The sequence below is a fragment of the Mustelus asterias genome, chromosome 15, assembly GCF_964213995.1.
Source record: "Mustelus asterias chromosome 15, sMusAst1.hap1.1, whole genome shotgun sequence".
Taxonomy (NCBI): Eukaryota; Metazoa; Chordata; class Chondrichthyes; order Carcharhiniformes; family Triakidae; genus Mustelus; species Mustelus asterias.
The window spans coordinates 198,214-224,286 of NC_135815.1; the positions used below are offsets into that span (position 1 = coordinate 198,214).

Here is a 26,073-nt window from a genome sequence, read left to right on the forward strand (position 1 = left end):
ATTTGCGAAAGGATATATTGGCCTTGGAGGGAGTGCAGAGAAGGTTCACCAGGTTGATACCGGAGATGAGGGGTGTGACTTATGAGGAGAGATTAAACAGATTGGGTCTGTACTCGTTGGAGTTTAGAAGGATGAGGGGTGATCTTATAGAGACATATAAGATAATGAAGGGGCTGGATAGGGTAGAGGTGGAGAGATTCTTTCCACTTAGAAGGGAAACCAGAACTAGAGGGCACAGCCTCAAAATAAGGGGGGGCCGGTTCAGAACAGAGTTGAGGGGGAACTTCTTCTCTCAGAGGGTAGTGAATCTCTGGAATTCTCTGCCCATTGAAGTGGTGGAGGCTTCCTCGTTGAATATGTTTAAATCACGGGTAGATAGTTTTCTGATCGATAAGGGAATTAGGGGATATGGGGAGCAGGCGGGTAAGTGGAACTGATTCGCTTCAGATCAGCCATGATCTTGTTGAATGGCGGGGCAGGCTCGAAGGGCCAGATGGCCTACTCCTGCTCCTATTTCTTATGTTCTTATGTACTCTATGAACGGTATGTTTTGTCTGTATAGCACGCAGGCTCCCATTCACTGTATCCTATACATGTGACAAATCAAATCAAAAAAGTACGGAGGACCAGAGGGACCCAGGGTGCATGTTCAAAGATCCCTGAAGGCAGCAGGACAGGTAGATAAGGTGCTTAAGAAGGCATATGGAATACTTTCCATTATTAGCCAAGGCATAGAATGTAAGAGCAAGGAGTTATGATGGAACTGTATAAAATGCTCATTAGGCCACAGCTAGAGTATTGTGTTCTGGTCACCACACTATGAGAAAGATGTGATTACACAAGAAAGCGTGCCGAGGAGATTCACCAGAATATTGCCTGGGCTGCAAATTTTTAGCTATGAAGAGAGGCTGGTTAGGCTGGGGTTGTGTTCCTTAGAGCAGAGAATGCTGAGGGGGGGGACCCAATTGAGGTGTGCAAAATTATGAGGGTCATAGATAAGATAGAAAGAGATAAACTTTTCCCCTTAGAGGAGTCAATACCAGGGGCATAAATTTAAGGGAAGGGGCAGGGGATTTAGAGGAAATTTGAGGAAAATATTTTCACCCAGAGGGTGATGGGAATCTGGAACTCGCTGCCTTTTCTATCATCATCCTAAAGCTTATAATACAATGATTACTTTCTCCTAAATGTTCCCCCACTGACACTTGGTCTTTTTGGCTCACCTCATTTCCAAGAACCCAGTCCAACAGTGCATGCCTGAACTGGACACAAACTGCTGTAGGAAATTTTCCTGAACACAGTCTCGGAACTTGTGTCCCTCTCCATCCTTAACACTATCATTTTCCCAGTCTATATTTAAGCCCCCCATTATAACCCTACTCGAGAATGTTTGCCTCTCTCTGTAATTTCCCTGCAGATTTGTTCCTCTACATCCTTCTCACCAGCTGGTGGTCGGTAGGCTACACCAAGCAATGACATTGCATCTTTTTTGTTCCTTACCTCCAGCCAAATTGATTCTGTCCTTGAACCCTTTTGGACATCCTCTTTCTCCAGCACTGTAATGCTCTCCTCAATCAATACTACCACCCTTCCGCCTTTCCTCCTTCCCCTATCTTTACTGAACACCTCGTACCCAGGAATATTTAACACCCAGCCCTTCCTTGAGCCAGGTCTCTGTTATCACAACATCAGATTTCCACAATGCAATCTGCACCTGTAACTCCCCAATCTTATTCACTATACTCTGTGCATTCACAAACCCTGCACGTTTACTCTTGTCCTCTTATTGGGTGGTGGGTGAGTGGAATCGGCTGCCATCAGTGGTGGTGTAGGCAAACTCGATAGGGTATTTTAAGAGACTTCTGGATGAGTACATGGGACTTAATAGGATTGAGGATTATAGGTAAGCCTATATATAAGCCTAGGTAGGTAGGGGCATGACCGGCACAACTTGTGGGCCGAAGAGCCTGTTTGTGCTGTATTTTTTCTATGTTCTGTGTTCTATTTTCCCCTCTTAATTAATCTCTTGATCCTCCCCTTCTGAATTCTAAACTGCTCCCAATCCGCAGACCTGCTACTTTTTCTAGAAATTTTGTATGACTCCCATTTGGATCTAATACTATCCTTAATTTATTTTGTTAGCTATGGTTGGGCCATTTTCCTCGTGTTTTTGCACCACAGAAAAACCATGTTGGCTTTGCCTGATTACCTTGAACTTATCCAAGTGCCTTGATGTAACATTTTAATAATAGCTTCTAACATTCTCCCTATGACAGATGTAAAGCTAACTGGCCTGTAATTTCCACTTTGTCTCCCTCCCTTTTTGAATAATTGAGTTATATTTGTTATCCTCCAATCTAATGGCACCTACCCTGGATCCAGGGAATTTTGGAAAATTAAAACTAATGCATCGACTATCTCATTAGACACTCCTTCAAGAGCTGGAAGGAAGACTTGGGCTCTTGTCAGCCTGCAGCTCCAACAATTTACTCACTACCACTTCTCTTGGGACTGTAATTTTGCTAAGTTCCTCCTCCTTTCCATTTCCTGGTTTATAGCTACTTCTGCGATGTTACTTGTATCCTCTACAGTGAAGACTGATGTAAAATACCTGTTCAATTAATCTCCTTAAAACAACCTCCTTGTTTTCTATTATCATTTCTCCAGACTCACTTTCTATAAAACCAATGCTTATTTAACTCCTTTCTTTTTAAAAAGACTGTTTTCATATTTCTTGCTAGCATTTTCTCATATGCTAATCTTTCTCTCCTTATTAATCTTTTAGTCATCCTTTAATATTTCTTATTCTGATCAATCTTCTGACCTGTCACCTATCTTTGCACAATTAAATGCTTTTCTTTAAGTTTGATAATATCTTTTACCTTTCTAATTAACGGTGGATGGTGGGTCCCCTTGGATTATTTCATACTCGTTGGAATGCATTTATTCTGTGCATTCTGAAATATCCCTGTAAATGTTTGCATCTCTATTGACTTATCCCTTAACCTAATTTGCCAATTCACTTTAGTCAACATGGCTTTAATGTCCTCATAATTGCTCTTATTTAAGTTTATAACCAAGTTATTTTGGACTCAGAACATTAACACTGTTTCTCTCGCCAAACCTGCTGCCCGAATGTTTTTACTTTGGTTTTCTCGTTACTGCTTTTATCACATATTTCAATTACTCTCCCCTTCATCTTGCTGACTGTATGGTTTTCTCCACTTACAGTTGTTGTTCTTTTCCTCTTCACAGTGATTTGGGGACCTTTATTGGACTTGGCACTGTGACTGGCTCTGTAGCTATCTACATTGCATTCTCACTCCAGGTAACATCAGAACCTTTGGTCTGCCTTTCTGCATTGCTCTGTTGTCTGTGTCAGTGATTATCAGTGTCTGCGTTGTACGATGGTTGGTATCTCTATTTTTTATTGCTTCATGAGATGTGGGCTTCACTGTCAAGGCCAGCATTTATTTCTCATCTATAAGTATCCCAAAAAGGTAGTTCTGTCTGTCACCTTTAACTGCTACAGTCCATGTGGTGTAGTTACACCCACAACGCTGTTAGGAAGTGTGTTCCAGTGACAGCGAAGGAAAAAAAACTTCTCGCTCTGAAGACCAACGTATCATTTGCTTTCTTTACCGTCTGCTGTACCTGTGTGCTTACTTTCAGTGACTGATGCACGAGGACACCAAGGTCTCGCTGAGTATCCACTTCTCTCAATTTACACCCATTCAAATAATAATCTGCCTTCCTATTTTTGCTACCAAAGTGGATAACCTCACATTTATCCACATTATACTGCATCTGCCATGCACATGCCCACACACTCAGCCTGTCCAAATCACGCTGAAGCATCTCTGCATCCTCCTCACAGCTCACCCTCCCACCCAGCTTTGTGTCATCTGCAAATTTGGGGATAATACATTCAGTTCCCTCTTCCATATCATTAATATATAATGTGAACAGTTGGGGTTCTAGCACAGATCCTTGTGGTACCCCACTAGTCACTGACTGCCAATCAGAAAAAGACCCATTTATGCCAACTCTTTCCTTCCTGTCTGCTAACCAGCTTTCTGTCCATCTCGAGACATTACCTGCAATCCCATGTAGATTCAGGATAAGCCTAAAACTTTGGGTATCCCCTTTCATGGATGGGACACCTAGTTTCAGTTCTTGGATCTTTCCTAGTCCAGTATCATCTTGGAAATTTTCATTCTCATCAGATATTTTGTAGACCAGATTGAGGTCCAACGTGGAAGAGAGATAAAAACCTGCGAATGCCTCTGGTGATGTCATAGCATGTCATGTGGCTAATCACACAGATGCATTACTTTACAACACATAACGGTTTGATACAGGTTTAACTGTACCATTTTTCAGATGTAGTTCTGGGCACCATCTTTAGAAAGGATGTCAAAACCTTGGAGATGGTACAGTAGAGATTTACTAGTGCACTAACTCCTGTTGGAACATGCACACTGAAATGTCTCTGAATTGGTGCCAGCCATGAGGTTCTTCAGTGTTTGGAGAAACTGGGATTGCCCATCTTAGAGGAGATTCTGTTGATGGATGATGGAGTAAATAAGGAGAAACTATTGTTGGCAGAAGGATTTACATAGAAACATAGAAAACTACAGTACAAAACAGGCCCTTCGGCCCCACAAGTTGTGCCGAACATATCCCTACCTTTTAGGCCTACCTATAACCCTCCATCCTATTAAGTCCCATGAACTCATCCAGGAGTCTCTTAAAAGACCCTATTGAGTTTGCCTCCACCACCACTGACGGCAGCCGATTCCACTCGCCCACCACCCTCTGTGTGAAAAACTTCCCCCAAACATTTCCCCTGTACCTACCCCCCAGCATCTTAAACCTGTGTCCTCTCGTAGCAGACATTTCCACCCTGGGAAAAAGCCTCCGAGACTCCACCCGATCTATGCCTCTCAACATCTTATACACCTCTATTAGGTCTCCTCTCATCCTTCGTCTCTCCAAGGAGAAAAGACCGAGCTCCCTCAGCCTATCCTCATAAGGCATGCCACTCAATCCAGGCAACATCCTTGTAAATCTCCTCTGCACCCTTTCAATCTTTTCCACATCCTTCCTGTAATGAGGCGACCAGAACTGAGCACAGTACTCCAAGTGGGGTCTGACGAGGGTCTTATATAGCTGCATCATTATCCCCGGACTCCTAAACTCAATCCCTCGATTGATAAAGGCCTGATTTGTAACCAGAGGGCACAGATTTCAGTTGATTGGCGAAAAAAGGAAGATGTCAGTAAAGAAAATCAAAATTACATGTTCCCTTTTGTCTTTCTTGACAGCAAGTTTACTATGTGAAGGAGACTCACGGGATTGTGGTGACAGACTTGGCCTTTCTACCTGATGAGGGTCCAACGAAGGAGATGACAGGAGAAAATGAGGCAGCATTGTTGAGTGTAGCAGTAGACAGTCGGTGTAAACTACATCTGGTGCCAAGCAGGCGTAAGTCAAAGATTTATTCTCTCTCCAGTTCTGTTGCTTCTGCCTTGGGAACTGGCTGGCGCTGACTACTGCCCCTCAGTTGACTGGTCTTTACTTATAGTGGAGCAGTGGCAAGATGGCAATGTCCCTGGACCAATAATCCAGAGGCCCAGCTCTCTGGACAGGGCAGCTGATGGAATTTGAAAATAAAATTAATAATTAGGGAATATAAAGCTAGTCTCAGTAATGCTGATCATAATGACCATCGTTAGTTGTTGTGAAAGCCAATCTGATTTGCTAATGCCCCTTTAGGGAAGGAAATCTTTCTGGCGTGGCCTACATGTGACTCCAGACCCACAGCAATGTAATTAATTCTTAACTGCTTCCCTGAAATGGCCAAGCGTGACACTCAGTTTAAGGGCAACTAGGGATGGAAAATCGATGCTGGTCTTTCCAGCAATGCCCACATCCCATGAAAGAATTTAAAGAAAAGCTCAAATTGGTGCCTCACATTTGCGTTCAAAATACTTGAATTGACAAAATATTGAACCATTGGGGAAGATCAAACTTTCCCATCTGCTGTGTCCATACTTTCCACTGGATGGTAACAAGAATGGAATCTTTCTTGATTACTCTCTCTGACAACACAAGCAATAGGACCAGGAGTAAAACATTGAGCCTTTTCTGCCTTTCAATTCCATCATGGCTGATCTTGGACTTTCACTCCATTTTCCTGCCCCATCCCCATATCCCTAATTCTCTGAGGGACAAAAAATCTGTCTTTCGCACCCTTAAATGTGTTCACCAATAGAGCATCCACAAACTTCTGGAGGAGAGAATTTCAAAGATTCACAACTCTTTGAGTGAAATAATTTTTCCTTGTCTAAGTCCTATATGATTCTCCCCCCACTGGCTGTCCCCGATTTCCAGTCTGACTGAGGTTAAAGCACTATGGCTCTAGGATATTTTATTACTCTAAACTAGGATTCTTTAGGTTTATTTATTAGTGTCACAGGTAGGCTTACATTAACACTGCAATGAAGTTACTGTGAAAATCCCCTAGGCCACACTCTGGCGCCTGTTCGGGTACACTGAGGGAGAATTTAGCACAGTCAATGCACCTAACCTGCACACCTTTCGGACCCGGAGGAAACCCACACAGACCACAGGGAGAACATGCTGATTCCACACAGACAGTGACCCAAGCCGGGAATTAAGACTGGGTCCCTGGTGCCGTGAGGCAGCAGCAATAACCATTGTGCCACCGTGCAGCTGCTTCCTCCCAGGGCTCAATCCCAAACTGGCTGGTGTGCTCCAGATCCTTGGTCACACACGGGGCAGAGTGTGGTCCTGAACTGGTCTCTCCCTCACCGGGCAAGGTGTCATAATTCCCAGGGTTCAGTCTAACCCTAATGTCCCACACTCTGGGCCTCCGTCTTGCATTGTGTCAAGCATTTCTCTGATGAGGAGACAGATGTCATGGTGTATTTTACTTGAATATGTTTAAGTATTGCTTCATGTTGTGATGGGATGGATGATTAACCAGAATGGTTTGATTTACAGATATGTTCCCAATCTGGGTGGTCTTGCTGCTGTGTGGACTGATCATCGTGCTCACAATTGTCCTTTTGCAGCATCTGTTCCCCGGGCTGCTGTAAGGTCCATTCTCAGGATGACGCTGCTAAAGTTTACATCTGATCGAAGCCACACTGTGCTGAAAGTAATCTGCAAACAACCAACCTCTGTTGTCTGCTTCAATATGAACTGCCCATGAAATAGTTTCAGCGAATGCCCAGAGACACACTTTATAATTCTGCAAAACAAGGAAATGTGAAAAGCTGAACAGACCAGTTCACACCAGCCCCAGAGAATCAGAACCGTCCAGTTCTTAATAACTATACTTACAACTGGATTGTCTTTGACTACATTTCCCCCAAATGATCTCACTGTCCCAGTCTCTCGCCCTCACTGTCCCAGTCTCTCGCTCTTGCTGTCCCAGTCTCTCGCCCTCACTGTCCCAGTCTCTCGCCCTCACTGTCCCAGTCTCTCGCCCTCGCTGTCCCAGTCTCTCGCTGTCCCAGTCTCTCGCCCTCACTGTCCCAGTCTCTCGCCCTCACTGTCCCAGTCTCTCGCCCTCACTGTCCCAGTCTCTCGCCCTCGCTGTCCCAGTCTCTCGCCCTCGCTGTCCCAGTCTCTCGCTGTCCCAGTCTCTCGCCCTCGCTGTCCCAGTCTCTCGCCCTCACTGTCCCAGTCTCTCGCCCTCACTGTCCCAGTCTCTCGCCCTCACTGTCCCAGTCTCTCGCCCTCGCTGTCCCAGTCTCTCGCCCTCACTGTCCCAGTCTCTCGCTGTCCCAGTCTCTCGCCCTCGCTGTCCCAGTCTCTCGCTGTCCCAGTCTCTCGCCCTCACTGTCCCAGTCTCTCGCCCTCGCTGTCCCAGTCTCTCGCTGTCCCAGTCTCTCGCCCTCGCTGTCCCAGTCTCTCGCCCTCACTGTCCCAGTCTCTCGCCCTCACTGTCCCAGTCTCTCGCCCTCACTGTCCCAGTCTCTCGCCCTCGCTGTCCCAGTCTCTCGCCCTCACTGTCCCAGTCTCTCGCCCTCACTGTCCCAGTCTCTCGCCCTCACTGTCCCAGTCTCTCGCCCTCACTGTCCCAGTCTCTCGCCCTCACTGTCCCAGTCTCTCGCCCTCACTGTCCCAGTCTCTCGCCCTCACTGTCCCAGTCTCTCGCCCTCACTGTCCCAGTCTCTCGCCCTCACTGTCCCAGTCTCTCGCTGTCCCAGTCTCTCGCTGTCCCAGTCTCTCGCCCTCGCTGTCCCAGTCTCTCGCCCTCACTGTCCCAGTCTCTCGCCCTCGCTGTCCCAGTCTCTCGCCCTCACTGTCCCAGTCTCTCGCCCTCACTGTCCCAGTCTCTCGCCCTCACTGTCCCAGTCTCTCGCTGTCCCAGTCTCTCGCCCTCACTGTCCCAGTCTCTCGCTCTTGCTGTCCCAGTCTCTCGCCCTCGCTGTCCCAGTCTCTCGCCCTCGCTGTCCCAGTCTCTCACTGTCCCAGTCTCTCGCTCTTGCTGTCCCAGTCTCTCGCCCTCACTGTCCCAGTCTCTCGCCCTCACTGTCCCAGTCTCTCGCCCTCGCTGTCCCAGTCTCTCGCTGTCCCAGTCTCTCGCCCTCGCTGTCCCAGTCTCTCGCCCTCACTGTCCCAGTCTCTCGCCCTCGCTGTCCCAGTCTCTCGCCCTCGCTGTCCCAGTCTCTCGCTGTCCCAGTCTCTCGCCCTCGCTGTCCCAGTCTCTCGCTGTCCCAGTCTCTCGCTGTCCCAGTCTCTCGCCCTCGCTGTCCCAGTCTCTCGCCCTCACTGTCCCAGTCTCTCGCCCTCGCTGTCCCAGTCTCTCGCCCTCACTGTCCCAGTCTCTCGCCCTCGCTGTCCCAGTCTCTCGCCCTCGCTGTCCCAGTCTCTCGCTGTCCCAGTCTCTCGCCCTCACTGTCCCAGTCTCTCGCCCTCACTGTCCCAGTCTCTCGCCCTCGCTGTCCCAGTCTCTCGCTGTCCCAGTCTCTCGCCCTCACTGTCCCAGTCTCTCGCCCTCGCTGTCCCAGTCTCTCGCCCTCGCTGTCCCAGTCTCTCGCTGTCCCAGTCTCTCGCCCTCACTGTCCCAGTCTCTCGCCCTCACTGTCCCAGTCTCTCGCCCTCACTGTCCCAGTCTCTCGCCCTCACTGTCCCAGTCTCTCGCCCTCACTGTCCCAGTCTCTCGCCCTCACTGTCCCAGTCTCTCGCCCTCACTGTCCCAGTCTCTCGCCCTCGCTGTCCCAGTCTCTCGCTGTCCCAGTCTCTCGCTCTTGCTGTCCCAGTCTCTCGCCCTCACTGTCCCAGTCTCTCGCCCTCACTGTCCCAGTCTCTCGCCCTCACTGTCCCAGTCTCTCGCCCTCGCTGTCCCAGTCTCTCGCTGTCCCAGTCTCTCGCCCTCGCTGTCCCAGTCTCTCGCCCTCGCTGTCCCAGTCTCTCGCCCTCGCTGTCCCAGTCTCTCGCCCTCGCTGTCCCAGTCTCTCGCCCTCACTGTCCCAGTCTCTCGCCCTCACTGTCCCAGTCTCTCGCCCTCACTGTCCCAGTCTCTCGCCCTCGCTGTCCCAGTCTCTCGCTGTCCCAGTCTCTCGCTGTCCCAGTCTCTCGCCCTCGCTGTCCCAGTCTCTCGCCCTCACTGTCCCAGTCTCTCGCCCTCGCTGTCCCAGTCTCTCGCCCTCACTGTCCCAGTCTCTCGCCCTCGCTGTCCCAGTCTCTCGCTGTCCCAGTCTCTCGCCCTCGCTGTCCCAGTCTCTCGCCCTCACTGTCCCAGTCTCTCGCCCTCGCTGTCCCAGTCTCTCGCTGTCCCAGTCTCTCGCCCTCACTGTCCCAGTCTCTCGCTGTCCCAGTCTCTCGCCCTCACTGTCCCAGTCTCTCGCCCTCGCTGTCCCAGTCTCTCGCCCTCACTGTCCCAGTCTCTCGCCCTCGCTGTCCCAGTCTCTCGCCCTCACTGTCCCAGTCTCTCGCTGTCCCAGTCTCTCGCCCTCACTGTCCCAGTCTCTCGCCCTCGCTGTCCCAGTCTCTCGCCCTCACTGTCCCAGTCTCTCGCCCTCACTGTCCCAGTCTCTCGCCCTCGCTGTCCCAGTCTCTCGCCCTCACTGTCCCAGTCTCTCGCCGTAACTGTCCCAGTCTCTCGCCCTCACTGTCCCAGTCTCTCGCCCTCGCTGTCCCAGTCTCTCGCTGTCCCAGTCTCTCGCTGTCCCAGTCTCTCGCCCTCGCTGTCCCAGTCTCTCGCCCTCGCTGTCCCAGTCTCTCGCCCTCACTGTCCCAGTCTCTCGCCCTCGCTGTCCCAGTCTCTCGCCCTCGCTGTCCCAGTCTCTCGCCCTCGCTGTCCCAGTCTCTCGCCCTCACCGCCCCAGCCCCTCGCCGCCCCAATTTCTGATGTTTTTATCTTTCTGAGGCTTTCCAAAACAATCATGTTATCCATGGTATTAGCTGATCTGGAAAGATGTCCATTTAATTTGTCCTGTGGCATTTTGCTCTGTTAAGTGGCAGCATTTCACATCAACATCCAGTGAACTCCTTCCCCTTTCACCTGGAATTAATCATGTTCGATTATGTTGTTCGAGTGCCCTGCTGAGTATTAATATTTTAAAACCATGCAGTGCAAATAGGCAGGGTATGTTCTCACTGGAGAATTTGTTACCTCCGCAACCCCCACTACCCCCATGACCCGCTACTTTACTACCAATCACCTCCAGCTTCAAACCTCCTGCTGATTCAGCCCTTCCCTGATCTATCTCCCTCACTATTCCTAACCCATCATATGAAGGGTGTCACTGGGTCAAATGTTAGCAGCTCGAGTTCACTGGGGTCACGTGGTGAGATGGAATCTCTTGGATCAGATGCAGGGAACTTGGGTCATTGGGGTTGGGTATGAGGAGGTGGGGGGGGGGGTCACTGGGTCAGATGTTAGGAGATGGGGGTGGGGGGTAAATGTGAGGTGGTTGGCATAATAGGATGGGGGAGATGTTGGAGGTGGGGAGTAATGGAGGGTCAGATCCACATGGAAACTGCTGACCTCTGCTTGCTCTTTACATTTCATAGGTCCTCCTCACTACTGATATGCTCAATGTACCATTTAAAACATGTCTGCAAAATGTTTGTTGAAGGGATGTTCTTTATCAACTCTACAGTAAACATGACAGTTTAAAGAGTCAACATTTGTGTGTTTGTGACTGTCTCACTGTAATGTCTATTCTGAAGTTACAATTAGAATTGTACAACGCAGAAGAGGACCTTCGGCACATCAAGTCCGCACTGACATGCGAGAAACACTTGTTTCCCATCCCATTTACCAGCACTTGGCCCATAGCCCTGAATGTTATGATGTGCCAAGTGTTCATCCAGGTAAAGGATGTGAGGCAATCTGCCTCTACCACCCTCCCAAGTAGTGCATTCCAGACCGTCGCCACCCTCTGAGTAAAAAGGTTATTCCTCGCATCCCCACTAAACTTGCTGCCCCTCACCTTGAACCGATGTCCGCTCGTGACTGACCCTTCAACTAAGGGGAACAGCTGCTCCTTATCCACTCTGTCCTTGTCTCTCATAATTTCGTATACCTCATACAGGTCGCCCCTCAGTCTTCTCTGCTCCAACGAAAACAACCAAAGCCTATCCAACCTCTCTTCATAACTTAAATGTTCCATCCCAGACAGCATCCTGGTGAATCTCCTCTGCACTCCCTCCAGTGCGTTCACGTCCTTCCGATAATGTGTGCTTGATGTTTAATGGGTGAGGCTGTAAATCCGGCCATCCTTAACATAAAGTGACCCAGTGTGGAGAACTGGGAAGAGAGCATTCCTCACACTCATGAGATTTAAATCTACTGTACTCGCTGTGAAAAGACAGATTCCTGATAGCTTAGAGGAAACTGTAATCTATATCTAACTGCGTGCCATACCTGCCAAGGTAGTGTTTGATGGGGACAATGTGAATGTAACTTTACCTTGTATCTAACCACATTTTGTACCTGCGCTGAGAGTGTTTGGGGGGACAGTGAAGAAGAAACTTTATATCTAACCCTGGGCTGTACCTGTCCTGGGAGTATTTGATGGGGACAGTGGAGAGGGAGCTTTACTCTGAACAAAGAAATTTACAGCACAGGAACAGGCCCTTCGGCCCTCCAAGCCTGCACCGACCATACTGCCCGATTTAGCTAAAACCCCCGACCCTTCCGGGGACCATATCCCTTTATTCCCATCCTATTCATGTACTTGTCAAGACGCCCCTTAAAAGTCACTATCGTATCCGCTTCCACTACCTCCCCCGGCAGCGAGTTCCAGGCACCCACTACTCTCTGTGTAAAAAATCTGCCTCGTTCATCTCCTTTAAACCTTGCCCCTCGCACCTTAAACCTCTGCCCCCCTAGTAATTGACGCTTCCACCCTGGGAAAAAGCTTCTGACTATCCACTCTGTCCATGCCTCTCATAATCTTGTAGACTTCTATCAGGTCGTCCCTCAACCTCCATCGCTCCAGTGAGAACAAACCAAGTTTCTCCAACCTCTCCTCATAGCTAATGCCCTCCATACCAGGCAACATCCTGGTAAATCTCTTCTGTACCCTTTCCAAAGCCTCCTTCTGGTAATGTGGCGACCAGAATTGAACACTATATTCCAAATGCGGCCTAACTAAGGTTTTATAAAGCTGCAACATGACTTGCCAATTTTTAAACTCAACGCCCCGGCCGATGAAGGCAAGCATGCCATATGCCGCCTTGACTACCTTCTCCACCTGCATTGCCACTTTCAGTGACCTGAGTACCTGTACACCCAGATCCCTTTGCCTATCAATACTTTTAAGGGTTCTGCCATTTACTGTATATTTCCTATCTGTATTAGACCTTCCAAAATGCATTACCTCACATTTGTCCGCATTAAACTCCATCTGCCATCTCTCCGCCCAAGTCTCCAACCGATCTATATCCTGCTATATCCTCTGATGGTCCTCATCGCTCTCCGCAAATACACCAACCTTTGTGTCATCCGCAAACTTACTAATCAATCCAGTTACATTTTCCTCCAAATCATTTATATATATTACAAGCAGCAAAGGTCCCAGCACTGATCCCTGAGGAACACCACTTGTCACAGCCCTCCATTCAGAAATGCACCCTTCCACTGCTACTCTCTGTCTTCTTTGACCGAGTCAGTTTTGTATCCACCTTGCCTGCTCACCTCTGATCCCATGTGACTTCACCTTCTGCACCAGTCTGTCATGACGGACCTTGTCAAAGGCCTTACTGAAGTCCATGTAGACAACATCCACTGCCCTACCCTCATCAATCATCTTCGTCACTTCCTCGAAAAACTCAATCAAGTTCGTGAGACACGACCTCCCCTTCACAAAACCATGTTGCCTCTCACTAATACGTCCACTTATTTCCAAGTGGGAATAAATCCTGTCTCGAAGAATCCTCTCCAATAATTTCCCTACCACTGATGTAAGGCTCACCGACCTGTAATTACCTGGATTATTCTTGCTACACTTCTTAAACAAAGGAACAGCATTGGCTATTCTCCAATCCTCTGGGACCTCCCCTGTAAGAAGTCTCACAACACTAGGTTAAAGTCCAACAGGTTAATTTGGTAGCAAAACGTTTTGCTACCAAATAAACCTGTTGGACTTTAACCTGGTGTTGTGAGACTTCTTACTGTGTTTACCCCAGTCCAACACCGGCATCTCCACATCATGACCTCCCCTGTAGCCAGTGAGGATACAAAGATTTCTCTCAAGGCCCCAGCAATTTCCTCCCTTGCCTCTCTCAGTATTCTGGAGTATATCCCTTCAGGCCCTGGGGACTTGTCTACCTTGATGCTTCTCAAGAACCCCAATACCTCCTTTTTGATCTCAACATGACTCAAACTATCTGCACACCCTTTCCCAGACTCATCATCCACCAAGTCCTTCTCTTTGGTGAATACTGACACAAAGTACTCATTTAATACCTCACCCATTTCCTCTGGCTCCACGCATAAATTCCCTCCCTTGTCCTTGAGTTACCCTCCCTGGCTACTCTCTTGCTCTTTATATATGTATAAAAAGCCTTGGGATTTTCCTTAATCCTGATGGCCAATGCTTTTTCATGACCCCTTTTAGCCCTTCTTACTCCTTGCTTAAGTTTCTTTCCACTTTCCTTGTATTCCACACTTGCTTCGTGTGTTCCCAGCCTCCTAGCTTTGACAAATGCTTCCTTTTTCTCTTTGACTATGCTCACAATATCTCTCATTATCCAAGGTTCCCAAAACTTGCCATACTTATCCTTCATCCTCACAGGAATGTGCTGGTTCTGAATCCATATCAACTTGCACTTGAAAGCCTCCCACATGCCAGATGTTGATTTGCCCTCAAACATCTGCCCCAATCTACATTCTTCAGTTCCTGCCTAATATTGTTGTAATTAGTCTTCCACCAATTTAGCACCTTAACTTGAGGACTACACTTATCTTTATCCATCAGTACCTTAAAGCTTACTGAATTGTGGTCACAAAATGCATTACCCCGCAAATGTGCAATTTGGAAGGTCTAATACAGATAGGAAATATACAGTAAATGGCAGAAATGTGCTCCCCTACTGAAACATTGACCACCTGGCCTGGCTCATTCCCCCATACCAGGTCCAGTATGGCCCCTTCCCTAGTTGGACTATCTACATACTGTTTCAGGAGACCCTCCTGGATGCTCCTTACAAACTCTGCCCCATCCACGCCCCTAGCACTAAGTGAGCCCCAGTCTATATCGGGGAAATTAAAATCTCCCACCACAACAACCCTGTTACTTTTAAACCTTGCCAAAATCTGCCTATCTGTTCCTCAATCTCCCGCTGGCAGTTGGGTGACCTTTAGTAAACCCCCAACATTGTGACTACACCTGTCCTATTCCTGAGCTCTACCCATATTGCCTCGCTATATCTAACCCCGTGCTGTACCAGTCCTGGGAGTGTTTGATGGGGACAGTGTAGAGGGAGCTTTACTCTTTATCTAACTCTGTGCTGTGCCTGTCCTTGGAATGTTTGATGGGGACAGTGTAGAACATAGAACGTAGAAAAACTACAGCACAAACAGGCCCTTCGGCCCACAAGTTGTGCCGAACACATCCCTACCTTCTCGACCTACCTATAACCCTCCATCCTATTAAGCTCCATGTACTAATCCAGGAGTCTCTTAAAAGACCCTATTGAGTTCACCTCCACCACCACTGACGGCAGCCGATTCCACTCGCCCACCACCCTCTGTGTGAAAAACTTACCCCTTACATCTCCCCTGTACCTACCCCCCAGCACCCTAAACCTGTGTCCTCTCGTAGCAGACATTTCCACCCTGGGAAAAAGCCTCCGAGAGTCCACCCGATCTATGCCTCTCAACATCTTATACACCTCTATTAGGTCTCCTCTCATCCTTCGTCTCTCCAAGGAGAAAAGACCGAGCTCCCTCAGCCTATCCTCATAAGGCATGCCACTCAATCCAGGCAACATCCTTGTAAATCTCCTCTGCACCCTTTCAATCTTTTCCACATCCTTCCTATAGTGAGGCGACCAGAACTGAGCACAGTACTCCAAGTGGGGTCTGACGAGGGTCTTATATAGCTGCATCATTATCCCCGGACTCCTAAACTCAATCCCTCGATTGATAAAGGCCAGCACACCATACGCCGCCTTAACCACCTCCTCCACCTGCGGGGCCGATTTCAGAGTCCTATGGACCCGGACCCCAAGGTCCTTCTGATCCTCTACAGTACTAAGAGTCTTTCCCTTTAAATTGTACTCCTTCATCCCATTTGACCTAACAAAATGGACCACAATGCATTTTTCTGGGTTGATGTCCATCTGCCACTTGTCCGCCCAGTCTTGCATCCTATCTATGTCCCTCTGTATCTTCTGACATCCCTCCAGACTATCCACAACCCCACCAACCTTTGTGTCGTCGGCAAACTTACCAACCCATCCCTCCGCTTCCTCATCCAGGTCATTTATGAAAATGACAAACAGCAAGGGTCCCAGAACAGATCCCTGGGGCACACCACTGGTGACCGACCTCCATTTAGAAAAAGACGCATCTATACCCACTCTCTGCCTCCTTTGGGCAAGTCAGTTCTGGATCCACCGGGCCGCAGCCCCTTGGATCCCATGCCCTCTCACTTTTTCTAGAAGCCTTGCATGGGGGATCTTATCGAACGCCTTGCTAAAATCCATATAAACCGCATCTACCGCCTTCCTTTCATCAATGTGTTTAGTCACATTTTCGAAGAACTCCACCAGGCTCGTAAGGCACGATCTGCCCTTGACAAAGCCATGCTGAGTATTCTTGAGCATACTAAACCTCTCTAAATGCTCATATATCCTGTCCCTCAGGATCTTCTCCATCAGTTTACCAACCACTGAGGTTAGACTCACCGGTCGGTAATTACCTGGGCTATCCCTATTCCCCTTCTTGAAAATAGGAACCACATCCGCAATCGTCCAATCCTCCAGCACCTCTCCCGTCTCCATTGACGATGCAAAGATCATCGCCAGTGGCTCTGCAATCTCTTCCCTCGCTACCCTCTGTAACCTGGGGTACATCCCATCCGGACCTGGCGACGTATCTATCTTGATGCCATTCAAAGATTCCAGCACAACCTCTTTCTTAAAGTCCACATACTCAATCCTTTCAGTCCACCGCACGCCCGCAGTACATCCACCCAGGGCCTTCTCCTCTGTGAAAACCGAGGCAAAATACTAATTGAGCGCCTCTGCCATTTCTACTGGTTCCGTACAGACTTTCCCGCCCTCACCTTTTATAGGCCCTATAGAGGGAATTTTACTCTGTATCTAACCTCGTGCTCTACCTGTCCTGGGAGTGTTTGATGGGGCAATGTCGAGGGAGCTTCACACTGTATCTAACCCCGTGCTGCACCAGTCCTGGGAGTGTTTGATGGGCACAGTGTAGAGGGAGCTTTACTCTGTATCTAACCCCGTGCTGTACCTGTCCTGGGAGTGTTTGATGGGGGACTGTGTAGCGGGAGCTTTACTCTGTATCTAACCCCGTGCTGTACCTGTCCTGGGAGTGTTTGATGGGGGACTGTGCCGAGGGAGCTTTACTCTGTATCTCACCCTGTGCTGTACCTGTCCTGGGAGTGTTTGATGGGGACAGTGTAGAGGGAGCTTTACTCTGTATCTCACCCCGTGCTGTACCTGTCCTGGGAGTGTTTGATGGGGACAGTGTAGAGGGAGCTTTACTCTGTATCTAACCCCGTGCTGAGAAATTATGATACAGGTGCTGGGCAGCTGCATTAAGATTATTTGTTACTCTAGACTTTCACCCTCAACCTCAACATCAATTTCTTAAAGAAGTTAAAATTATTTGTTTTATAATTTCCTGATGTTTAGGGTGAGAATTTGGTGTTTAAAATATTGTAATTAAAGCAGAAAAAATAAGGTGCGTGTGTCGATGTGTGGGTCTGTATTGCGTTGTAATCCCACAACCAACAGATCAAATCTAAGATCTGCAAACCTGCTACATCCAGTTGTGATTGGTGGTGGACAGTGAAACAACTCACCGGAGGAGGAGGTTCCACAAATATCCCCATCCTCAATGGTGGAGAAGCCCAGCACATCAGTGTAAAAGATAAGGCTGAAGCATTCGCAGCAATCTTCAGCCAGAAGTGCCGAGTGGATGATTCATCTCCGCCTCCTCCAGTGGTCCCCAGCATCACCCATGTAGTCTTCAGCCAATTCGATTCACTCCATGTGATTTCAAGAACTGGCTGAACGGATACTGCAAAGGCCATGGGCCCTGACAAAACTTTCTGCATCCTTAGCCCAAGCTGTTCCAGTACACTAGGCACAAATATCCTGGCTGGGAGCTTTGCTAGTGCAGTTCGGGGGGGTTTAAACTAGTATGGCAGGGGGGTGGGGATCAAACTATTAGGTCTATAAGTGTGGAGGCTGGGGACGAGCTTGGGGCTGGGACAAGGCTGGCAAAGAAGAAGAGCACTCTGGGGGAGGACGACCTCACTGAGCCTGGAGGTCTGGAGTGCTTATACTTCAATGCAAGGAGCGTAGCAGGTAAGACAGACGAACTTGGGGCCTTAATGCGCACGAGGAATTTGGATGTGGTTGCGGTGACAGAGACTTGGTTGAAAGAGGGACAGGACTGGCAGCTGAATATTCCAGGGTACAAGTGTTTTAGGCGAGACAGAGGAGGGGCCAAAAGAGGTGGGGGAGTAGCGGTATTAGTTGGAGAGCATATTACAGCGGTGCAGAGGGAGGACAATTCAGAGGGGTCATGTAACGAGTCACTCTGGGTGGAGCTTAGAAACAGGAAGGGCGCAGTCACTATGTTGGGGGTGTACTACAGGCCCCCCAACAGCCCAAGGGAAGTGGAAGAATGGATATGTCAGGAGATACTGGATAGGTGCAGGAAAAATAGGGTTGTTGTAGTGGGAGACTTCAATTTCCCTGGTATAGACTGGAAATCGCTGAGGGCAGGGACTCTGGATGGGGAGGAATTTGTAAAATGTGTACAGGAGGGTTCGTTGGAACAATATGTAGACAGCCCGACTAGAGAGGGGGCTATACTGGACCTGGTACTGGGGAATGAGCCCGGTCAGGTCTTCAAAGTTTTGGTAGGGGAACATGTGGCAAATAGTGACCACAATTCTGTTAGTTTTAGGATAGTGATGGAAAAGGATGAGTGGTGTCCCAAGGGTAAGGTGTTGGATTGGGGGAAGGCTAACTTTATTGGGATCAGGCAGAAATTGGCAGCTCTTGATTGGGAGAGGCTGTTTGAGGGTAAATCCACATCTGGTATGTGGCAGTCTTTTAAGGAACGGTTGTTAGGGCTGCAGGACAAGCATGTGCTTGTAAAAAAGGATAGGAAGGGTAGGATTAGAGAACCGTGGATAACCAGGGAAATTGAGGGACTGGTCAAAAAGAAAAGAGAGGCGTATGTTAGGTCCAAGCAGCTAAAAACGGAGGGAGCTCTGGAGGAGTACAAAGAAAGTAGGAAAGTACTCAAACGGGGAATTAGAAGAGCAAAAAGGGGTCACGAAATGTTCTTGGCAGACAGGATTAAGGAGAATCCCAAGGCATTTTATTCATACGTTAGGAACAAAAGGGTTGTTAGGGAAAAAATCGGACCTCTCAGGGACAAAAGTGGGGACTTATGCTTGGAGCCCAAAGAAGTAGAACATAGAACATAGAACATTACAGCGCAGAACAGGCCCTTCGGCCCACGATGTTGCACCGACCAGTTAAAAAAAAACTGTGACCCTCCAACCTAAACCAATTTCTTTTCGTCCATGAACCTATCTACGGATCTCTTAAACGCCCCCAAACTAGGCGCATTTACTACTGATGCTGGCAGGGCATTCCAATCCCTCACCACCCTCTGGGTAAAGAACCTACCCCTGACATCGGTTCTATAACTACCCCCCCTCAATTTAAAGCCATGCCCCCTCGTGCTGGATTTCTCCATCAGAGGAAAAAGGCTATCACTATCCACCCTATCTAAACCTCTAATCATCTTATATGTTTCAATAAGATCCCCTCTTAGCCGCCGCCTTTCCAGCGAAAACAATCCCAAATCCCTCAGCCTCTCCTCATAGGATCTCCCCTCCATACCAGGCAACATCCTGGTAAACCTCCTCTGCACCCTCTCCAAAGCCTCCACATCCTTCCTGTAATGTGGGGACCAGAACTGCACACAGTACTCCAAGTGCGGCCGCACCAGAGTTGTGTACAGTTGCAACATAACGCTACGACTCCTAAATTCAATCCCCCTACCAATAAACGCCAAGACACCATATGCCTTCTTAACAACCTTATCTACTTGATTCCCAACTTTCAGGGATCTATGCACACATACACCTAGATCCCTCTGCTCCTCCACACTATTCAAAGTCCTCCCGTTAGCCCTATACTCAACACATCTGTTATTCCTACCAAAGTGAATTACCTCACACTTCTCCGCATTAAACTCCATCCGCCACCTCTCGGCCCAACTTTGCAACCTGTCTAAGTCTTCCTGCAGACTACGACACCCTTCCTCACTGTCTACCACACCACCGACTTTGGTGTCATCAGCAAATTTGCTAATCCACCCAACTATACCCTCATCCAGATCATTAATAAATATTACAAACAGCAGTGGCCCCAAAACAGATCCCTGAGGTACACCACTTGTAACCGCACTCCATGATGAATATTTACTATCAACCACCACCCTCTGTTTCCTATCCGCTAGCCAATTCCTGATCCAATTTCCTAGATCACCCCCAATCCCATACATCTGCATTTTCTGCAGAAGCCTACCATGGTGAACCTTATCAAACGCCTTACTAAAATCCATATATACCACGTCCACTGCCTTGCCCCCATCCACCTCCTTGGTCACTTTCTCAAAAAACTCAATAAGGTTAGTAAGGCACGACCTACCTGCCACAAAACCATGCTGACTATCACCTATCAATTCATTACTCTCCAAATAACTATAAATCCTATCCCTTATAATTTTTTCCAACATCTTGCCGACAACAGAAGTGAGACTCACCGGTCTATAATTCCCGGGGAAGTCTCTGTTCCCCTTCTTAAACAATGGGACAACATTCGCTAACCTCCAATCTTCTGGTACTATACCAGAGGCCAACGACGACCTGAAGATCAGAGCCAGAGGCGCTGCAATCACTTCTCTTGCCTCCCAGAGAATCCTTGGATAAATCCCATCCGGACCAGGGGATTTATCTATTTTCAGACCCTCCAGAATATCCTGCACATCCTCCTTATCAACTGTAATACTGTCTATTCTACTCCCTTGCAACCCAGTGTCCTCCTCAGCTATATTCATGCCCCCTTGCGTGAACACCGAAGAGAAATATTGGTTCAATGCTTCACCAATCTCCTCCGGTTCCACACATAACTTCCCTCTGCCATCTATAACTGGCCCTAAACTTGCCCTAACCAACCTTCTGTTCTTGACATACCTATAGAACGCCTTAGGATTCTCTTTAACCCTATCCGCCAAAGTCTTCTCATGTCCCCTTTTAGCCCTTCTAAGCTCGCTCTTCAACTCCCTCTTAGCCAATCTAAAGCTTTCTAGTGCACTACCCGAGTGCTCACGTCTCATCCGAACATAAGCCTCCTTTTTCTTTTTAACCAACAAAGAAACTTTTTTGGTGCACCACGGTTCCCTAGCCCTACCAATTCCTCCTTGCCTGACAGGGACATACCTATCACAGACTCGCAGTAGCTGCTCCTTGAAAAAACTCCACATGTCGGACGTTCCCAGTCCCTGTAATCTCCTAGTCCAACCTATGTTTCCTAATTCTCTCCTAATAGCCTCATAATTACCCTTCCCCCAGCTAAAACCACTGGCCCGAGGTTCATGCCTATCCCTTTCCATCACTAAGGTGAACGTAACCGAATTGTGGTCACTATCACCAAAATGCACACCAACTTCCAAGTCTAGCACCTGGTCTGGCTCATTTCCCAGCACCAGATCCAATATAGCCTCACCTCTAGTTGGCCTGTCTACATACTGAGTCAAAAAACCTTCCTGCACGCTTTGAACAAAAACTGACCCCTCTAACGAGCTAGAGCTATAACAATTCCAGTCAATATTAGTCAAGTTAAAATAGGGGAGATCCTAAATGTATACTTTGCGTCGGTATTAACAAAGGAGAGGGATGTGTTGACTGGGAGTGTCTCGGAGGGGAGTGTTGAACCGTTGGAGAAAATCTCCATTACAAAGGAGGAAGTGTTAGGTTTGTTAGAGAATATAAAGACTGACAAATCCCCAGGGCCTGATGGAATCTATCCAAGGCTGCTAAGGGAGACGAGAGGTGAAATCGTTGGGCCTCTGACGAAAATCTTTGTCTCGTCACTGGATGCAGGTGAGGTCCCAGAGGATTGGAGGATAGCCAATGTGGTCCCGTTATTTAAGAAGGGTAGGAAGGATAACCCGGGTAATTATAGGCCGGTGAGCTTGACGTCCGTGGTGGGGAAGTTGTTGGAGAAGATTCTTAGAGATAGGATGTATGCGCATTTAGAAAGGAATAAACTCATTAACGATAGTCAGCATGGTTTTGTGAGAGGGAGGTCATGCCTCACTAACCTGGTGGTGTTTTTTGAAGAAGTGACCAAAATGGTTGACGAGGGAAGGGCCGTGGATGTTGTCTATATGGACTTTAGTAAAGCGTTTGACAAAGTCCCTCATGGTAGGCTAGTGAAAAAGGTTGGATCTCATGGGATAAAGGGGGAGGTGGCTAGATGGGTGGAGAACTGGCTTGGTCATAGAAGACAGAGGGTGGTAGTGGAAGGGTCTTTTTCCGGCTGGAGGCCTGTGACTAGTGGTGTACCGCAGGGCTCTGTATTGGGACCTCTGCTGTTTGTGATTTATATAAATGATCTGGAAGAAGGAGTAACTGGGGTGATCAGTAAGTTTGCGGATGACACAAAACTGGCAGGACTTGCAGATAGTGAGGAACATTGTCAGAGGCTACAGAAGGATGTAGATAGGCTGGAAATTTGGGCAAGGAAATGGCAGATGGAGTTCAATCCTGATAAATGCGAAGTGATGCATTTTGGTGGGAATAATGTAGGGAGGAGCTACACGATAAATGGAAGAACCATAAAGGGTGTAGAGACGCAGAGGGACCTGGGTGTGCAAGTCCACAGATCTTTGAAGGTGACGTCACAGGTGGAGAAGGTGGTGAAGAAGGCATATGGCATGCTTGCCTTTATAGGACGGGGCATAGAGTATAAAAGTTGGGGTCTGATGCTGCAGATGTATAGAACGTTGGTTCGGCCACATTTGGAATACTGCGTCCAGTTCTGGTCGCCACACTACCAGAAGGACGTGGAGGCTTTGGAGAGAGTACAGAGGAGGGTTACCAGGATGTTGCCTGGTATGGAGGGGCTTGGTTATGAGGAGAGATTGGGGAAACTGGGGTTGTTCTCCTTGGAAAGACGGAGGATGAGGGGAGACTTAATAGAGGTGTATAAAATTATGAAAGGCATAGATAGGGTGAACGGTGGGAAGCTTTTCCCCGGGTCGGTGGTGACGTTCACGAGGGGACATAGGTTCAAGGTGAAGGGGGGGAGGTTTAACACAGATAGCAGAAGGACATATTTTACACAGAGGGTCGTGGGGGCCTGGAATGGGTTGCCGGGCAAGGTGGTGGAGGCGGACACACTGGGAATGTTTAAGACTTATCTAGACAGCTATATGAACGGAGTGGGAATGGAGGGATACAAAAGAGTGGTCTAGTTGGACCAGGGAGCGGCGTGGGCTAATTGTCCTTTGTTGCTCGTTTCAAGGCTTCATTCTATGATCATCTTGCTGGTGCCAGTACAGAGCGAGACTGCGGATAGTTGGGAACCTGTCTCGGGGGCAGGGAATTCATATGGTGTTCGTGGAAGTGGAAATGAATAGGGTTGGGAAGCATTTTCCGATCAGGGCCAGTGTGATGATCTGGACTCGTTTCGATCGCCTCAGGGGGTCGGAGAGGAATTTCCCAGATTTTTTTTCCCCATATTGGCCCTGGGGTTTTCACTCTGGGTTTTCGCCTCTCCCTGGAGATCACATGGTCTGGAATGGGGGGGTGGGGGTGAGTTACTAGGTTGTGATGAACAAAGCATCGTAGCTGTGAGGGACAGCTCGGTGGATAGGATATTAGTATGTAGATAGGCTGGAAAATTGGGCGGGGATCCTGGATTCAGGATTCAATCCTGGACCGGGGAGCGGCGCGGGCTTGGAGGGCCGAAGGGCCTGTTCCTGTGCTGTATTGTTCTTTGTTCTTTGTACAGCTACAACACTGCCATATACCCACCAGTGTGTAAAATTGCCCAGTTCTCTCCTGTACATAAGAAACAGGATAAATTCAACCTGGCCAATTACCGCCCAGTCTACTCGGCATCATCAGTAAGGTGACGGAAATGGTCATCAACAAGAGGCACTTAGTCAGCAATAACCTGCTCACGGATGCTCAGTTTTGGTTTCGCTCGGGTCACTTGGCTCCTGACCTCACTACAGCCGTGGTGCAAACATGGTCAAAAGAGCTGAACTCCAGAGGTGAGGTGAAAGTGACATCCCTTGACATCAAGGAGCCCTAGCAAAAATGGAGTCAATGATTGGAGTCATAGCTGGTACACAGGAAAATGGTTGTGGTGGTTGGAGGTCGATCATCTCAGCTCCAGGACATCACTGCAGGAGTTCCTCAGGGTAGAGTCCTAGACCCAACCATCTTCAGCTGCTTCATCAATGACCTTCCTTCCATCTTAAGGTCAGAAGTGGGGATATTTGCTGATGACTGCACAGCATTCAGCAACATTCCTGAAACTGAAGCAGTCCATTTCCAAATGCAGCAAGACCTGGACGACATCCAGACTTGAGCTGACAAGTAACATTCGTGCCACAGAAGTGCCAGGCAATGACAATCTCCAACAAGAGCGAATCTAACCAGCTCTCCTTGTCATTGCTGAATCTCCCACTATCAACGTGCTGGGCGTAACCATTGCCAGAAACTGAACTCCTCAATTTTAAACTCCTCCATTTTTTCCAGTGGACTCTTGTGTGGTCCATTGTCAAAGACTTTCTGAAAATCCATGCTTATCACATCATTGCATGAAGTCCTCAGGGTAATGTTCTAGGCCCAGCTATCTTCAGATGCTTCGTCAATGACCTTCTTTCCATCTTGAGGTCAGAAGTGGAGTTCGCTGATGATTGCACAATGTTCAGGACCATTAGAGACTCCTCAAATACTGAAGCTGTCTGTGTCCAAATACAGCAAGACCTGGACAATATGCAGGCTTGGGCTGACAAGTGGCAAATAACATTCGCGCCACACAAGTGCCAGGCAATGACCATCTCCAACAAGAGAGGATCTGACAATTGCCTGTTGATATTCAATGGCATTACCACTGCTAATTCCCCCACTATCAACATCCAATGGGTTAGCATTGACCAGAAACTGAACTGGACTAGCCATATATAGTGACAGTGGTACAGTGGTATGGTCACTGGATCAGTAATTTGGAGACCCAATGGGTATTAATCTCACCATGGAAATTAGAATTCAATAAAAATCTGGAATTAAAAGTCTAATGATGAAACCGTTGTCAATTGTTATAAAAACCCATCTGGTTCACTGATGTCCTTTAGGGAAGGAAATCTATGTCTAACTGTGCAAAGGTAAGTGGCAGATCAGATAATTGGTCAGAATATAAAAAACAGCAGAGAATGACTAAAAGGTTAATCAGGAGAGAAAAATTTGAGAACGCAAGGATGCTATCTAGAAATGTAAAAACAGATGGCAAGAGTTTCTTCAGGTATTTAAAAAGAAAAGCGTAAGTAAGATGTGTTGGTCCTCTAGAGAGTGAGAATGGGGAGTTAATAGTAGATAATAAGGAAGTGACAGATGAAATGAACAAATATTTTTCTTCTGTCTTTACGATGGAGGATACAAAACATTCCAGTGATAGCTGCAAATCAGGATGTGAAGTTATATGAACGAAGGAATAGCATGATGGGAAAATTGGTACAATATAAGAAAGACTGACTCCGCATAACTTAAAACATGACTGACCTCCGTGTAAACCTGATAAAGCTGACTTCGCATAACCTATGACGTGAATGAGACCAGAGAAGGTCAAGCTATTCCAATTGCCTGACCTCTGAGGCCTGATTGAGAGAGGTGAGGGGTTGTTCCACATACAGGACTTGTGTTTGTGAACGAGTGCATGATGCTATGGGATCAGTGGCAGCAGGGGAATCAGTGGCAGTGAGGTCATAAAGGGGAGGCTGGGATGGGGACGGTGGCAATGGAGCAGTGGGGAGCGGTGGATAAAGGGAGGGTCTAGGGGTCAACTCCTCCTCTTCCTCTGTATCACCTGAATAGGGAAACAGCGGCATGCCAGAGTACCTGGGGTATGTCAACAAGAAAGGCAGAACCTTCCTCCCCCTTAGCCAGACCAACAAACGTAATGGTCAGTAGAGTTCCAAGGGTGTCCCGGTAAATAGTCTCTCAATCAGGCTCTTCATGATTTATCCCTCCAACCTAAGAAGGAGGAGGCTTCTCTGCCACCACT

The 26,073-nt window shown here is 48.1% G+C and overlaps 1 protein-coding gene across 3 annotated transcripts in view; it reads left to right on the top strand.

The window, feature by feature from the left end:
- preb (prolactin regulatory element binding) overlaps window positions 1-7,811 on the top strand; it is a 96,542-nt gene extending 88,731 nt beyond the window's left edge. The window contains exons 6-8 of one of the 3 annotated variants that reach the window (XM_078229348.1): window positions 3,256-3,328; window positions 5,328-5,487; window positions 7,030-7,811. In XM_078229348.1, the coding sequence (XP_078085474.1) occupies window positions 3,256-3,328; window positions 5,328-5,487; window positions 7,030-7,124 (328 nt within the window). In that variant the 3' untranslated portion in view covers window positions 7,125-7,811. The remainder of the gene's footprint in view (window positions 1-3,255; window positions 3,329-5,327; window positions 5,488-7,029) is intronic. The other 2 variants (XM_078229347.1, XM_078229349.1) reach the window with 2 other exon arrangements.
- The last annotated feature ends 18,262 nt before the right edge of the window (window positions 7,812-26,073 follow it).